This window comes from Vipera berus, assembly GCF_964194415.1.
Source record: "Vipera berus genome assembly, chromosome: 2".
NCBI lineage: Eukaryota > Metazoa > Chordata > Lepidosauria > Squamata > Viperidae > Vipera > Vipera berus.
This window is the reverse complement of record NC_138203.1, coordinates 201,696,494-201,712,302: the sequence shown is the minus strand read 5'-3', so window position 1 is coordinate 201,712,302 and position 15,809 is coordinate 201,696,494. Positions and strand designations below refer to the sequence as shown.

At 44.2% G+C, this 15,809-nt stretch overlaps 1 protein-coding gene across 3 annotated transcripts in view; it reads right to left on the bottom strand.

Annotated features, from left to right (window-relative positions):
• The window catches only part of JADE2 (jade family PHD finger 2), a 182,615-nt gene that overhangs the window by 66,018 nt on the left and 100,788 nt on the right, over positions 1–15,809 (bottom strand). For all 3 annotated transcript variants that reach the window (XM_081320987.1, XM_081320986.1, XM_081320985.1), the window contains exon 5: positions 12,688–12,857. In XM_081320987.1, the coding sequence (XP_081177113.1) occupies positions 12,688–12,857 (170 nt within the window). The remainder of the gene's footprint in view (positions 1–12,687; positions 12,858–15,809) is intronic.

Here is a 15,809-nt window from a genome sequence, read left to right as displayed (position 1 = left end):
TCCTCCCTCACCGCTCCATGTGCGTCCCTCCCGAAGCTGCGCGCTCGGTGGAAGAGGACGACCATCCCAGATAGAAGGAGTGTACCGATCTTCGGTCAAGGGTATACGATGTGATGAGTGGTATTACCAACTAGAGGAGCTAGTATGGTAGTTAGACATTTTGCAATGTTGTAGATGACTGAGTTGATGCTGTTGACAATTGGTCTGAGTGGTGTTCCTTCTTTGTGGATTTGGGGGAGTCCATATATGCATGGCATGGCTTCCCCACAGTAAAGACAGTAGTATTGTGGCTTATTGATGGCATTGCCCTTTAGTAATTGTTGAAAGACATCAATGACCTTTTTCTTGTAACTGCAGGTGGGATCTCTCTTCAGGGTCTCGTATGTGGCAGTGTCCTTCAGAAGACTGTTCACCTTGGCCTTGTAGTCATGTGTTCAGGATGACTGTGCGTCTTCCTTTATCAGCTGCTCTCCCTTCTTGAATTGTGAGGTTGGAAGGGGTGTTTTGGCATTGGCGAGGGCTGCAGATACCTTCATCCTTAATTGTTCTGCCTCTGGTTCTGCCAGTTTATTGTTTCTGATGGCTGATTCTGTGACTGTGAAGGAGATCTACTTTTGGTAGCTGTTCTGGTGTTACCACAAAATTCAATCTTTTGGCTAAAACATTATTTTCTGTTTGGGTAAGCTCTCTGTCACACAGATTTTTCACCCATCGGTCAGTTTTCTGAGACATCTCACTGTCCATCTGGGTTGGTTCTTCTCTTTTGTGTGTTTTTTTCCTAAGTTGTAGGGTGGAAAATTTGCCTTTCTGTCATTTTTTGGTCTTGTTGTGTTGTGCTACTTGTGCCTTCTTTGTAAATTCTGTGACCTGTTCTAATACGTCTGTTGTTAGAAGTGATTTCAGCTCTTGGGAGTTTGTGTTCCACTCTGTCTTTCAAAACCTCAATTGTAAAAATTAGTCTGTGTTATTCTTTCATTTAGAAGTTGGAGCTGTGCTTTCTGCAGGATGTTTTCCACCCTGTGTCCCTCTACTGTTGAACACAGGGGATGAGTTGGGGATGAGTCTGTGTTGTCTGCACCTCAAGCTGAAACGCAAATGGTTCCTGTGGTCTACAGTTTTTCTGGAAATCCGTTCATACTCCCACACCATTTGAAGGGTGTTCATCCCAAAGTGCATAGCTAAATGTCTATGGAGATTCTCAGTCATCCAGGTCATAGGATGAAACAATGGGTTATCTACTCCCTCCGGGTCTCCAATCAGCTACCTGCATTGGTCTCAAGGGACCATTTGCAACATTTCTTGTTTTTGTTTCCTCTAGTAAGGAGCTCCAAACCCATGCAATGAAGGAAAGAACCATCTGTTTAATTCTCCCAGAACTTCTCAAGATAGTACCTGTATCTTCTATGTCTTGGATATTGGGAACATATTAAAATGATGGCTTACTTGCTTTGGCTAAAAAGAAGTCAAACAGGCCCTCTTTTGTTACTGTTTTAGATGATTCTCAAATCCAGGGCAACATGTAGTTCACCACCAGTAATAAAAACCCAACATTTGCAGCCAAGCCTTCTCTAATACTGACCCTATCTAAACAATTTAAATTTCTCCAATGATTTCTATAAGTTTGTTCAAACAGACATTAAAAGGGGATAATTTTTTCTAATGGGGCTCTGCTTATTTACTTCTCAATTTTATCAGCAAACACCCCCCCCAGTCCTATAGTAATGGCCTCCATGTGGCTCAAATGTGGTGATAAAATTGTAATTTTCTTTCTCTTTCTCCTATTTTGTATAAATCTCCCCTAATATATTTTGATAAACACTACATCCCCTTGGCCTTCAGAGACCAATAAATATATGAATAAAGCAAGTGCTGCTTCTGCAGCTAAAGGTTAACATCACTGCTCTTCACCTTTGCTCCTGAAAGGCCCTCTGAAGCAGCAAAAAATTGCCTTGTTTGCATGACACCCTGACCTGCATTGGGGTGGAGGTTGCATATCATAAATAGTTAAGACCCAAACAGTGTAGTGGGGGGGCTCTATCAAGGAATGAAATGTTACCTAAGCCAACTAATCACATGCGTTATTCAAACAAGGACTCAATTCTTTTCTCCTGTTTTACTTTCTGCTCCCTTCCCCATAATCCAGAGAATGTGTGGGTGTGAAGAGGCCATCCCACCCCCACACAATGGCACCAACCCCAAATGCGCCACTATAGATGTCCCCCCCCCTTTTTTTTATTCTGCAAGGGAAAAAATAATAGGCTGGGAGGTTGCCAAATAGACAGCTTCCGTATGTTTTTTTACCTGTATGCTACGACTGCTTGGGTCAGCTACATCATGCAAATATGCCCATTTAATATTGTAAATATTACAACTGCATCAATATGCAAACAAAAAAACCAAAACAAATGGCGTTGGCTTCATTACCAGGATTTGAGAACCCCACTGCGTTTACATTCTGGGCATCTCTTCTTACAAGAGACTTCTATACATTGGTTTGATATGGTATTCCCTGCATTAGATTTGTGTAACATTGAAGTCCAAGGCGAAGTTGCTGTACAAAACAAAGCAAAGCATGCAGGTAGAGTCTTCAACTGTCTTGGGTCTTTTGAGTCTTCACTCGCTGGCAACCTTTGCTTTGGTATAGCATTTGATTGTGCCTTACCTAATGTCCAGCACTTAACCTTTAAGAGAGAAATGGCTCCCACCCCGTGTTAGTATCTGGTGATTAAAATGAAAAAAAAATGTAATTCTAGTATCACCACCTCCTGGCTGTACAGCATTGAGAAGTGTAGTTAGAGGCTTCTGCCATTCTTGGCAATGCAGACCAACTTCACTAGAAACCAATTTGTAAGAAATATAATCTGTAATAATTTTTTTTAACTTAAGATATTTAAAAGTCAAAATTTCGTGTTAAAGGAAGAAAACAGAACGCTATTCAAATCATAAGAAAACAATAGCTTTAAAAGGAAGTTACAAAAAATAAAACCACAGCCAATGTTTACAACACTCCAAACAGACCAAAAACACGGTCCACTATAAATAAAGAAGAACATATGATAAAGAGATTGGAGTGAAATGTCAAATCATTGTTCCAAATCACAACATTTCAAAAGGGAAATTATTTCCTCATGGCCAATCTGAGATATTCACAAAAGGCTGAAGTACACAAAATACAGAACTAGTACAGAGAAATAAAAGAAAGCAGACTTGCATAGTACAAGGAAATAAATATCAATGTTCTGATGCAGATTCTTTCCTAGACTTATTCCTTCTTCCTTTACAATTAGTAGCTACAGCATGTGTTCCTCCAAAAGTCTATATTGCTGAACTTCCCTTTTTTCTTCAAAATTCCAAATTTAGCTTTGGGGCAACAATGTCAACCCTCTCTTTTCTCAACCTCAGTCCTGTGATGTATGCCCAAACGTTTCCATCTACCAAACAGAGGATCTGGATATCTTTGCGTGTATATGACAGAGAGGATCTCTCCCTTGTGAAGATGTGAATTCTGTGTTTGCACTTATTTGGCATCTCAGCTGGCTGACTGTGAATGAATGCTATTCTTTCTTCCATTTCATGCTTTCTAGAAATAACCAGGGATTCATTCTAAAGCAGCAGGGATAGGTACATCTAGGTCCTTTCCTAGCAACTGAGGACTATTAGGGTCTGGGTAGGAAAATAAAGGTTCAGATGAATCCTTAGGAAGATGGAATGGCTGCAATCCAGATATATTCTGCCTTTAGCTCTGAACAGGGTCATATTCCCTGCACTGAGCTGTTGGCAACTTGAGGTTCTTCTGAACTTTCAACTACTTAAGTCCAAGACCAAGAGGGCCTTTGTACAACTGCATCTTAGGTGCTCACTAGAACCATTTTTGAATCAAGAGGTGTTGTACATAACCTTATGACCTTGTCACTTTTTGCCTGGATTGCTGCAATTTGTTCTACATGGGCTGCCCTAGAAGACCAGCCAGACTTCACCTGGTTCAGTATGCAGTCACCAAAGTCAACAAAGCAAATTGTATACAGCTAGTCCTTGACATATAGCAGCATTCCCATGGTCACGTGATCAAAATCTGGATGCTTGGCATCCGGTTCATATTTATGACGACTGCAGTGTCGCAGGGGTTATATGATCACCTTTTGCAACCTTCAGATATGCAAAGACAATGAGGAAGCCAGTTTCATTTAACAACCAGATAATTCACTTAACAACTGCGGTGAGTCACTTAACTGGCAAAAAAAAGTTATAAAATGGGGCAAAACTCACTTAATAACTGCCTTGACTAGCAATGTTAATGTAACATAAATCATGAAATACAATTACTAATGGGCTACTAATGATTAATGTTCAGATACAACTAAGGGCCAAAAGTGTGCTGAAATTAATTAGAAGGGAGTGTTCATTGCGTATGAGATATCCTAAACTACATTTTATACAGATTACAGAAACAAAGTTTTATCACATCAAGATGAGAATTATATAAGCATGATTTTAAAAGTGGTTGGTACAAAACTTACATTCCATACATATACAATAAGAAATTAAGCAAATGGTTCTGTAGATACAAGATAAGCCATGCCCTCAAGAACCTAAAGATACCCAGCTATATTTACCATTAAGTTATTACTAACTTAATTGTTCTGTTGTCATAACAGGTTTTCCAGGCCTTGGACCAGGCAACTGAATATTTATAGAAGTTGTGAAAGCCTTTGATTCTGTTCCAAGATTGACCCCCAAATTTAGTCAAGTTGATTTGTATTTAAACAATGAGGTTTCAAGATAATGTACAATCGTCACAGAGCGTTTTTACATCGCTTTATGACTAACTCCTGTGTGTAACTTGTAATCTTTCCATTTCCCCTATCCAATTACGGGATCATAATTTATCAAATATGAAAGGATAACACCTTAATATATAGCATCATGTTATTGTATAATACAATCCCTTGTTAAGTAAAAGTGGATTTTTAAGGAAAAAAGATCAGGACAGCCTGCTTGTTAAATTCCTGTATTAGAATTGCCAACATACCTACTATAAATCTTTTGCTGAATCTGTGGCCCAGTTATTTTATTACCATCAAACAAACCTCAAAGGGCTTAATAGCTTTCCCTTCATCAGCACTACTGTGGTTTATTTATGTGTATTTAGCTCCTCAAGTTTCTTGAGTCAGTTGTCCGTTTTAAAGAGCCTCCTTTGGAGACTCTGGATTCTAGGACAAACCACTATTTGTATTTTCAAGCTCTGGCCTCCCTTGAGTTTTCTTGTTGGATGTTTATTACTTCCTTGCTACAAAACTAGATTATACAGGAAAGAAGCAACAGCACACTGACACCATTAATTAATCTATGTTCAATGGGTTCTTGTGAGCATCCCTCTGGAACTATTTTAAACAGATTTCTTCTCCGGTGACTAATGGCATCACCAATAACTACTTAGCAAAGCAATCCTACAGAATCCTTTTCCTACAAAAAAGTAAGTCAGGTCCCAGTGAATTTGGACTGCAGCCCAAGACTTTTTGATCTAGTTCACTGAACATATTAAGTCATAATGTGATTTTATTTGGTTTTGGCCACTGGGGCTTGCAAAATGTTGAATTAAGACTCAGCCTGAGTCTTAAAATGGACCAGAACTTGGAAGGACTTAATCAGTTAATGTATCTTGTATTAGAACTGGGTAGTAAGACTGCTGGGAAAACCAGTACTTTCCCAATTTTTGACCAGAATACTTTTTTTAAACAAAAAAGAGTCTTTGTTATAGAATAAGTAGGAAAAGGGCTATATCGTTATAATATATCCTTTCTGATGTGTGTGTTCTTTCTCTTCTTCACAATTAAAGTGAGATCCCTTTAAACCTGGGAATCTGCAAAGTATGTATTTTTCTGCTGTCACCACCTACCCCCTTTTTTGTTCAGAAATCCTTTTGTCTTTCTCCTTTATTTCTCTGAAGCAACTAGGTAAAACGATCACTTTGTTAACACTTAAACTTAGAAATAACTTAAAATCGTCTATAAGCAGGTTCATCTCATATTACAATGTACCCATTGTCAAATATATTGGTGTCTCCTGCAGACTATGGGTAGATTGTGATATGATGATATGATATGATAGGATATATAACTGATAAGACAGAGCTGCCAAACAACGAAAGCTTTTCTTTTCAAGCCGTTCCAAACATGCTATTTATAATGATAGACAAATTGGATTACATGAAGAAGAAATCCAAATTGAAAATATAAATGAAGATTTATAGCCCAGCCTTTGATTATAGCAAAAAAGCTCCCACTGACTATACGTGAGTGCAATTCAATATTTGATCCAGATTACTTGAGAACAACTTTATTTTTGCATGCAGCGCCTACCAATAAAACCTTCAAACAAGTTAAATGTTCAACTGGCAATTCTTTATAATGACTTTCTTCTATATGGAGTTGCTAATTGTCAGCATATAAACACGACAAAGAGTTTCTTCTGGATTTCTGAGTGTTTAAATAAACATTTCATTAATAAGGGCAAAAAAGGCAGAGATGGGGGGGAGATAGGTGGGTTGGGAGAATTGAAGCAAACATAAATGGGGTGGAGCAGGAGAAATATGAGGTCCTGGCCTAACAACTGCAATTGGGACTATTAGAACTGCTGTCACTAAGTGGTGTGGTCACAAGATGTTTCACCTAACAACTGCATCACTTAGTGACAGAAATTCCAGTCCAAACTGCTGTTGCAAGTCAAGAACTAACTGTATATAAATGTTCTTGAAAGCAATCTTTACAGTCTTCACTAGAATTTACTCAGTTCTGAATGTACATTGAATCACAGGGCAGGAAGTAAAAATGTAGTATACATAAACAGTTAGGTTTATCATATTTTATACAGCCAAGTGTGATGTGTGCATAATGGCAACTTCCTCAAACCACTTTTTCTAAGGAGTGTGACTGTAGGATTGGGAAGTAGCTTAGTAAGGAGGCTAGGGCTTCCTTCAAGGCTGAGCCATGAAAATAAGAAACAGCTCTGAAGCTGAAATGTGGTATGATTCCCTGCAGATTTTGTTTGATATATTTGGTAAATGGCCGAGGCAGCTTTGAAAGAATTGGCAGCCAGAGCACCGTTCCACTTCAGAGATGTATGAGCAAATACAGACAGAACAGCTCAGAGGTAAACTCAACAACTTTTCTTTCCCAGCAAAAAGAGGCTAAAAGGAAACAAAAAGGGTTTCTGAAGGCAGAATCAGATTTCCAGTTTGCATGGTATTGAGGCATCTATTGAATAATAATAATTAAAAAAAACAGTGTCCTGACTTGTGATGTTGCCTTGGTAACATATATGGAGATTTGTATATTTGGGATTGTGTTGACCTTGTTACTGAAGTATTGCCCAAAATCAGAAAGAACATAATTCTATTCAATGTTACGCTTCACAAGCAGCAAAAAAATTGTAGAGATATAAGCTTAGGTTTACAGCTAAAGTCACAGGATTTCTCCTCCTCCTCCTCCTCCAGCTTCTACCTTCTTGACAAACTCATTTGCCCTAGACCTTATAATCCTACCTGGACTGGAATTTCCTTACCTTAACTTGATCCTATCAGATACCTTTAACACCCCCTGCAACCCTCTACGGATGTTATTATCCCATCTACTTTTATTCAATTTAGTCCAACCTTTGCTTTGTTTATACTGTTTCCTGAAAAAATCCCAGGTAAATATGAATACTACGTGATATTAATAACATAATACACTTGCAAGAAAAAGTACCGTATATACTTGAGTATAAGCCGACTCGAGTATAAGCCGAGACCCCCATTTTCACCCCCAAAAACTGGAAAAAGTTCGTGACTCGAGTATAAGCCGATCCGCCGTTCTGCAAGCCTCCGCCGCCAGCAGAGGCTCGATCCGCCATTTTGCAAGCCTGAATACACAGGAATACCCTGTGTGGCCGCGGCTCTCGGGGAAGCCCTGGCTGTCCGCTTCCTCGTTCCACGCTGCCATTCGGGGCCCGCGCGTTCCCTGGGCAAATCGCGGCGCCCAGCAGGCGAGGAAACACGCCCGCTCCAGTCGCCCCCCCTTCCCTCAGGAGACGCGAAGCAAGTGACCGCCCGGAACTTACCGAGGACTTGCGCGCGGCCGAGGCTTCGGTGCTTCCAGGATCGCGCGCACCTCTCCCAAGCCGCCGCCGTCCGGAGACCTGCCGAAGTTTGGGGAGATTTGGGGAGGTGCGCGCGCACCTCCCCAAACCTCCCCAAACGTCAGCAGGTCTCCGGATCTCCGTGCCTTGCCTGCCTGCTTCTTTCGCTCACCCGTGCTTTCTCTCCCCATCGCTCACCCGTGCTTTCCCCCCCATCGCTCACCCGTGCTTTCCCCCCCCATCGCTCACCCGTGCTTTCCCCCCCCATCGCTCACCCGTGCTTTCCCCCCCCATCGCTCACCCGTGCTTTCCCCCCCCATCGCTCACCCGTGCTTTCTCTCCCCATCGCTCACCCGTGCTTTCCCCCCCCATCGCTCACCCGTGCTTTCCCCCCCCATCGCTCACCCGTGCTTTCTCTCCCCATCGCTCACCCGTGCTTCCCCCCCCATCGCTCACCCGTGCTTTCTCTCCCCATCGCTCACCCGTGCTTTCCCCCCCATCGCTCACCCGTGCTTTCCCCCCCCATCGCTCACCCGTGCTTTCTCTCCCCATCGCTCACCCGTGCTTCCCCCCCCATCGCTCACCCGTGCTTTCTCTCCCCATCGCTCACCCGTGCTTTCCCCCCCCATCGCTCACCCGTGCTTTCTCTCCCCATCGCTCACCCGTGCCGCCCCGAAAATGCCGCTGCCGCTCGCCCGCTTGCTCGCTTCCTCGCCCGGGGACCAGCACCAGCCAGCCAGCCCGCCGGCGAGAAGCCCGGCCCGGAGGTGAGGGGAGGGAGCGGAGTCGCTCACCCGTGCTTTCCCCCCCCCATCGCTCACCCGTGCTTTCTCTCCCCATCAAAGATCCTTGGAAGTAATGGTTGGAAAAGTTTGCAAGTCTTTGGGAAAGTTCAAGAAGTGAAAGGAATACCCTCCTCTTGAAAGACCAGATAAGGCAGACAGGGAGATGAAGAGTTCAACCGAGTTTCCTCTTTTGTTCAGGCATCTGCACCCGCTGCTTTTAAACTCGCCTGGCGCTGCAACGGCACCCGTTTTCCCCGGCGAGTTTTCCCTACCTGGCCCCTGCAGAATCGCGGCGGCGCCCCCGGAGAAGCCTACCCCGAGGCTGCGGCCGATTTTTCCTTCTCCTAGACTCTGCCGCCCAGAGCGTTGTTTCTCCCCCTCGTGCGTGCATGGGATGAGGCGAGAAACCAACAGCCTGCGTCCGTCTCTCTTTATGTATATTTCTGTATATATCTTATCTCGGGATCTAGACCTTTCGAAGGAGAAGGGGCGGCTGGAGTTCGTGAGTTGCTGTGGGACCCAAGGGTTGGGGGAAGAGAGATGGGAGGGAAAAGGGGAGAAACCTGCCGCTGGCTAGTTCTTTGTCTGATCGGGGAGCCTGAACAAAAGAGGAAACTCGGTTGAACTCTTCATCTCCCTGTCTGCCTTATCTGGCTTTTTGAAACGCACCACCGGCTGCTCCGTCCAGAAGCCCAGATTCGGGAGGGCTGCTTGGCTTCCACTTGAGCCCATCTATGTCCGCGGGCCCCCCCCCCCACTACCCCTAGACCTCCGCCGCCGGCGGAGGCTGGATCCGCGCTCCGCAGCGGCAGGGCGCGGATCCAGCAGAAAGAAGCAGGCAGGCAAGGCACGGAGATCCGGAGACCTGCTGATGATTGGGGAGGTTTGGGCACCTCCCCAAACCTCAGCAGGTCTTCGGATCTCCGTGCCTTGCCTGCCTGCTTCTTTCTGCTGGATCCGCGCCCTGCCGCCGGCAGAGGCTTGTGGAGCACGGATCCAGCCTCCGCCGGCATGCAGGCAAATCCTGCTAAAGGGCTTTCCCCCCCCCACACTGGATCCGCGCTCCGCAAGCCTCTGCCGGCGGCAGGGCGCGGATCCAGCAGAAAGAAGCAGGCAGGCAAGGCACGGAGATCCGAAGACCTGCTGAGGTTTGGGGAGGTGCCCAAACCTCCCCAATCATCAGCAGGTCTCCGGATCTCCGTGCCTTGCCTGCCTGCTTCTTTCTGCTGGATCCGCGCCCTGCCGCTGCGGAGCGCGGATCCAGCCTCCGCCGGCGGCGGAGGTCTAGGGGTAGTGGGGGGGGGGCCCGCGGACATAGATGGGCTCAAGTGGAAGCCAAGCAGCCCTCCCGAATCTGGGCTTCTGGACGGAGCAGCCGGTGGTGCGTTTCAAAAAGCCAGATAAGGCAGACAGGGAGATGAAGAGTTCAACCGAGTTTCCTCTTTTGTTCAGGCTCCCCGATCAGACAAAGAACTAGCCAGCGGCAGGTTTCTCCCCTTTTCCCTCCCATCTCTCTTCCCCCAACCCTTGGGTCCCACAGCAACTCACGAACTCCAGCCGCCCCTTCTCCTTCGAAAGGTCTAGATCCCGAGATAAGATATATACAGAAATATACATAAAGAGAGACGGACGCAGGCTGTTGGTTTCTCGCCTCATCCCATGCACGCACGAGGGGGAGAAACAACGCTCTGGGCGGCAGAGTCTAGGAGAAGGAAATATCGGCCGCAGCCTCGGGGTAGGCTTCTCCGGGGGCGCCGCCGCGATTCTGCAGGGGCCAGGTAGGGAAAACTCGCCGGGGAAAACGGGTGCCGTTGCAGCGCCAGGCGAGTTTAAAAGCAGCGGGTGCAGATGCCTGAACAAAAGAGGAAACTCGGTTGAACTCTTCATCTCCCTGTCTGCCTTATCTGGTCTTTCAAGAGGAGGGTATTCCTTTCACTTCTTGAACTTTCCCAAAGACTTGCAAACTTTTCCAACCATTACTTCCAAGGATCTTTGATGGGGAGAGAAAGCACGGGTGAGCGATGGGGGGGGGGGGAAAGCACGGGTGAGCGACTCCGCTCCCTCCCCTCACCTCCGGGCCGGGCTTCTCGCCGGCGGGCTGGCTGGCTGGTGCTGGTCCCCGGGCGAGGAAGCGAGCAAGCGGGCGAGCGGCAGCGGCATTTTCGGGGCGGCACGGGTGAGCGATGGGGAGAGAAAGCACGGGTGAGCGATGGGGGGGGAAAGCACGGGTGAGCGATGGGGAGAGAAAGCACGGGTGAGCGATGGGGGGGGAAGCACGGGTGAGCGATGGGGAGAGAAAGCACGGGTGAGCGATGGGGGGGGAAAGCACGGGTGAGCGATGGGGGGGGAAAGCACGGGTGAGCGATGGGGAGAGAAAGCACGGGTGAGCGATGGGGGGGGAAAGCACGGGTGAGCGATGGGGGGGGAAAGCACGGGTGAGCGATGGGGAGGGAAAGCACGGGTGAGCGATGGGGGGGGAAGCACGGGTGAGCGATGGGGAGGGAAAGCACGGGTGAGCGATGGGGGGGGAAAGCACGGGTGAGCGATGGGGGGGGAAAGCACGGGTGAGCGATGGGGGGGAAAGCACGGGTGAGCGATGGGGGGGAAAGCACGGGTGAGCGATGGGGGGGAAAGCGGCAGCGGCATTTTCGGGGGCAGCGGGTGAGCGATGGGGGGGGAAAGCGGCAGCTGCATTTTCGGGGGCAGCGGGTGAGCGATGGGGGGGGAAAGCGGCAGCGGCGGTTGTTGGGGGCGCAGCAGGCGAGGCAGCTTCTCTCAGCAGCCTGTTCCGAACGAACGGACAGTTCTTTTTTTTTGTTGACTGGAGTATAAGCCGAAGTGGAGTTTTTCAGCCCAAAAAGTGGGCTGAAAAATTCGGCTTATACTCAAGTATATACGGTATGTGAACCCTTTGGGATTACGTGGAGTTTTGCATGAATTGGCCATAAAATGCGCTCTAAACGTCATGTAAGTCACAACAATAGAAAAACACAGTCTGCTTAAAATAATACTACACAAACATTAGCTGTTGTCATGTTTTAATTGAACATAACATGTAAACATTCACAAACCCAACCCAAATAAGCTTGGATAATAAATAGGCAGCACCTTCCAAGAGCATCAAGCCCTGCATGGCCGGCAAACTCAGGGAACAATAACAATCGTTATTGCTAGTATGGTAATATAAAAGATCTTGACAGCCCGTGAAAGTCGTTTTCCAGCTGTTTATACCTAATGTGACTAACGCATAGCTATTCTGAGACTTTCTTAAGTGTCTCTCATGTTCCCCCCACTTCCAAAACTAAGAAATCATTTCTAGAACTGCCTTGCTTCCTCCTTTAACAATCATGCTCACTTCTCTGCATTTCCAGAGTCCATTAGATATTCTGTCACAAAGGATAAAGGCTATGGAAGGTTGCATGCCAGTAAATTGGTGCTTTGTTACTGGTTGTGTTTCATATAGCAACCATTTTGTGAAAAAGAAAGCTGCCTAAGTTGAGTCCCAATACCCGGGGGGGGGGGGAAGAACCCAATTCCTATCTATTCATCCTTCATCATCTCAGATATACCCTCAAGCTATTTCTTGGGCAATGGTGGTGAGTGAATTAACCTTTTTGTGCTGCTCAACTTTCAACTATTAGTTCATTAAGGTTCACCCTATATATAATCTTAGCTATCTAGCATTAGCCAAGAAAAGAAAGTGATGAAGAGTTTGGTTTGGATAAAAAGAGAGGTAAAATTTAAATTAGAAATTAAAACATATACACACTCATGAACGAACACCTACCCATTTCTTTGAGCTCCATGTTGAAAAGTTCCAACCAGCATGCATCAATTTCATCCAGATCATAGCGACATACTCTCTGGGAATATCTTCTGGAAGCATCCAAACTTTCAGAGCCGGACAGGTTCCTTGGAAAATTCTGTGATGAAGAATGATCTAGCAGAGGTATTATCCTATGGAAGAAAACAAGCTTTGATGTAAAAGACTGATTAAGAGATGAAATAAGCCTATTATAAACATGTAGGTAGTATATTGAAACTATCAGTATACATACAAACTATAAATAGGCATATTTAGTGGAAAAAACACTTAATAAAGTAAGTTTTGAGTTCCTTTATCCAATATATACACAACTGTCTTGGAATGGAGAATTTTAGGTTTATAATAAATCCTGGAGGTGAGGCTCAAAACATATGCAAAATATCAGACTGAGGAAGATGATAAAAGGACCTTTTACGCATGTTTTCAAAGTTACCCCTTCCACACTACAACCCTGATATACTAGAACGAAGAAAGTAATTTAGCACATCAGGTCATGTTGCAGAAGCCAAATTATACTCAGCATAAAAATGGTGTTCATTACTGATTCTCTGCATCTCTTGTAAACTATCAAGTATTACTACATAAAATTAAGAGTCTGCCTTGAAATTACTGTCAGTGACTTTTTTGACAGGCAGGAAATGTCTTCTGAAAGACCTAACACAAGCAGAATAAAGGGTATAATGTCCTAAATACTAAATAGTTTAATATTCAGGTATGTTAAGAAAAAAGCGTTTTCTGAGAGACAAGAAGGGTCATTTAAAGTTGCACATATTTCACCTATGACCGTTAAAAATGGTCTCTGTTTAAATGATTCAACTGACAGATAATCTCAAATGAGACCTCACTCATTACAATAAACACAGGTATTGTATGCAAATTAGATGACCTATGACTTTTTTTTCTCACTCAGAACAAAACTTGCCTGACGCTCAGCAGCTATTATTCCAAGAACAAAGATAACAAAAAAGATTCCTTTATTCAGCTATAATCTGATTACAAATCACTGTAACTTTATACCAAATAATTTTTTTTATTGTATCAAAAAGTGCAGACAGGATTTAACCTAAGATAATTGCAAGTTAACCTCAAGTTACGGAGTAACCCTATAAGCTTCTAAAGCCAGCGAATCCTATTGGTGCCCTTATAATATGATAGTTATATTGTTAAAAATAATATAACTAATGGATTGTCATCTGATACTTGCAATTATACCCCAACAGTTAAAAAAAGGGAGACTGTTTAATCATAAGACTAGTTCAGCAGAACTCCACAGAGGCAGGTAACCTAACAGCATCTTAACAGCACTAGCAATAGCACCTAGACTTATATACCACTTCACAGCCCCCTCTAAGTAGTTTACAGAGTCAGCATAGTGCCCCCAACAATGTGGATCTTGGAAGGATGGAAAGCTGAGTCAACCTTGAGCTGGTGAGAAACAAGCTGCTGGCAGCCTGCAGAAATAGCTTGCAATACGGCATTCTAACCACTGTGCCACCACGGCTCTTAAAACCACGGCTCTTAAAACCACAGCTCTTTAAACTAGCTTGCATGATTGCTGATTTTGAAACTACCCAGACATGTAAATTATTTTGCAAAGCTGGGTAACACACATGGGTTATAAAACCCTCCAGAACACTGTTAGATTAGCCACTGACATTCAGGAGCAAATACACTGGTATTAGACAGCATCTTTGAAGGTTTTGACTGTACAAAATCTACTGCTTAAATTGTATGGTGATATCACTGCATCACCTTCTTCCCTGTAGCCCTCAAATCTTATCCTCGCCAATTATGCAGATATGGAAGCAAAATCCTCCCCGGTTGCTCAAGATAAAACAACTCAAGATCTAAAGATCTGTTCCTTTTTCCCCACACACAATCACGCCTTTTTCCTCTGGGACATAAGGGACTTTCCATAAATTTGAACAGGATGCTTGATGCCACAATATTTTTCTTCTATAAAATATTCAATTTTTATTGGCTTTAGTCATCATTTCTGTGTAGCTGCCCAAATCAGACTTGAACTAATAATTCCAAAAACCTTGTTTAGTTTTGCTCTCTTTAAGAACGTCTTTCCTATATTAGTAAAGGAACTATCTAATCCAGCATTCTTCTCAAGCAGTGATCAAGACACAGATGCTTCTGTGAAGTCAACAACAAACAAAGCATGAGGGCATTACTGTAAATCTGCCCCTGTTGTCCACCCCCCACCCCCCAGGAGCTGGTACTCAAAGACAGATCCATTTGTTCTGGCTTATGTTCCTTAATGGGCTTACCCTTCACCAATGTTAGCAATCTATATCGGCGTGATAAAGTGAGATAATTTCCCCTCTAGGCACTTTCTTCATACTGTGGCTTATTTTTTAACTCTCTATAATTCTCATACCCCTCTTACCTTGGTTCTCTTCTATCTGAACTAGCTTTCCTATTGCCTATAACATTTATTTATTTGAAGGAGAAAAACTATCAAATCTAGTTTAAGTGCAAGCATCTTAGGCAATGCATCTAATTTTTAACTGAGATATCTACTTCCTCTATGATTCTTCTATTATAGTCTGTACTGATAACTCTCTGGTTGCGGGTGGGGGTAGGGAGTAGGGGAAGGATGGTGTAACTTCAAAGCAACAGATTATTTGCTTTTTGTTTTTCCTTTTTCCATGATTCTATTCCTACAAGTTTACATTCAGTGGCACTAGAAGGACCACAATGGCATAGTGATAAATTGAGGAACTTCTAATACCATATACTTTTGTCTCTTTACTTTCCACATCCTTCCTTATGCCTTATCTCTGCCTTGATGCAAAGGGTGTGCATCACTACACTCAAGCCAGGTGGATTTTGCTAATAGGTTTCCACTTTTATTTCGCAATCCCCATGGCACCAGTTCAAAGAATATATACAGCAAGACCACAGATTCTTTGAAACTTAAAATACTTTCTGCTGACACCATTAGCAACTAAAAGTCATTATCCGCTCAATTCTATCCCCATTACATGTGATTCTATTTCCTTTCAGCCTTGCCAACATGATTTGCTGGTAGTGCCTCCTTCCTTTTTGATTCAGAAGTCAAACAAATGTGACAA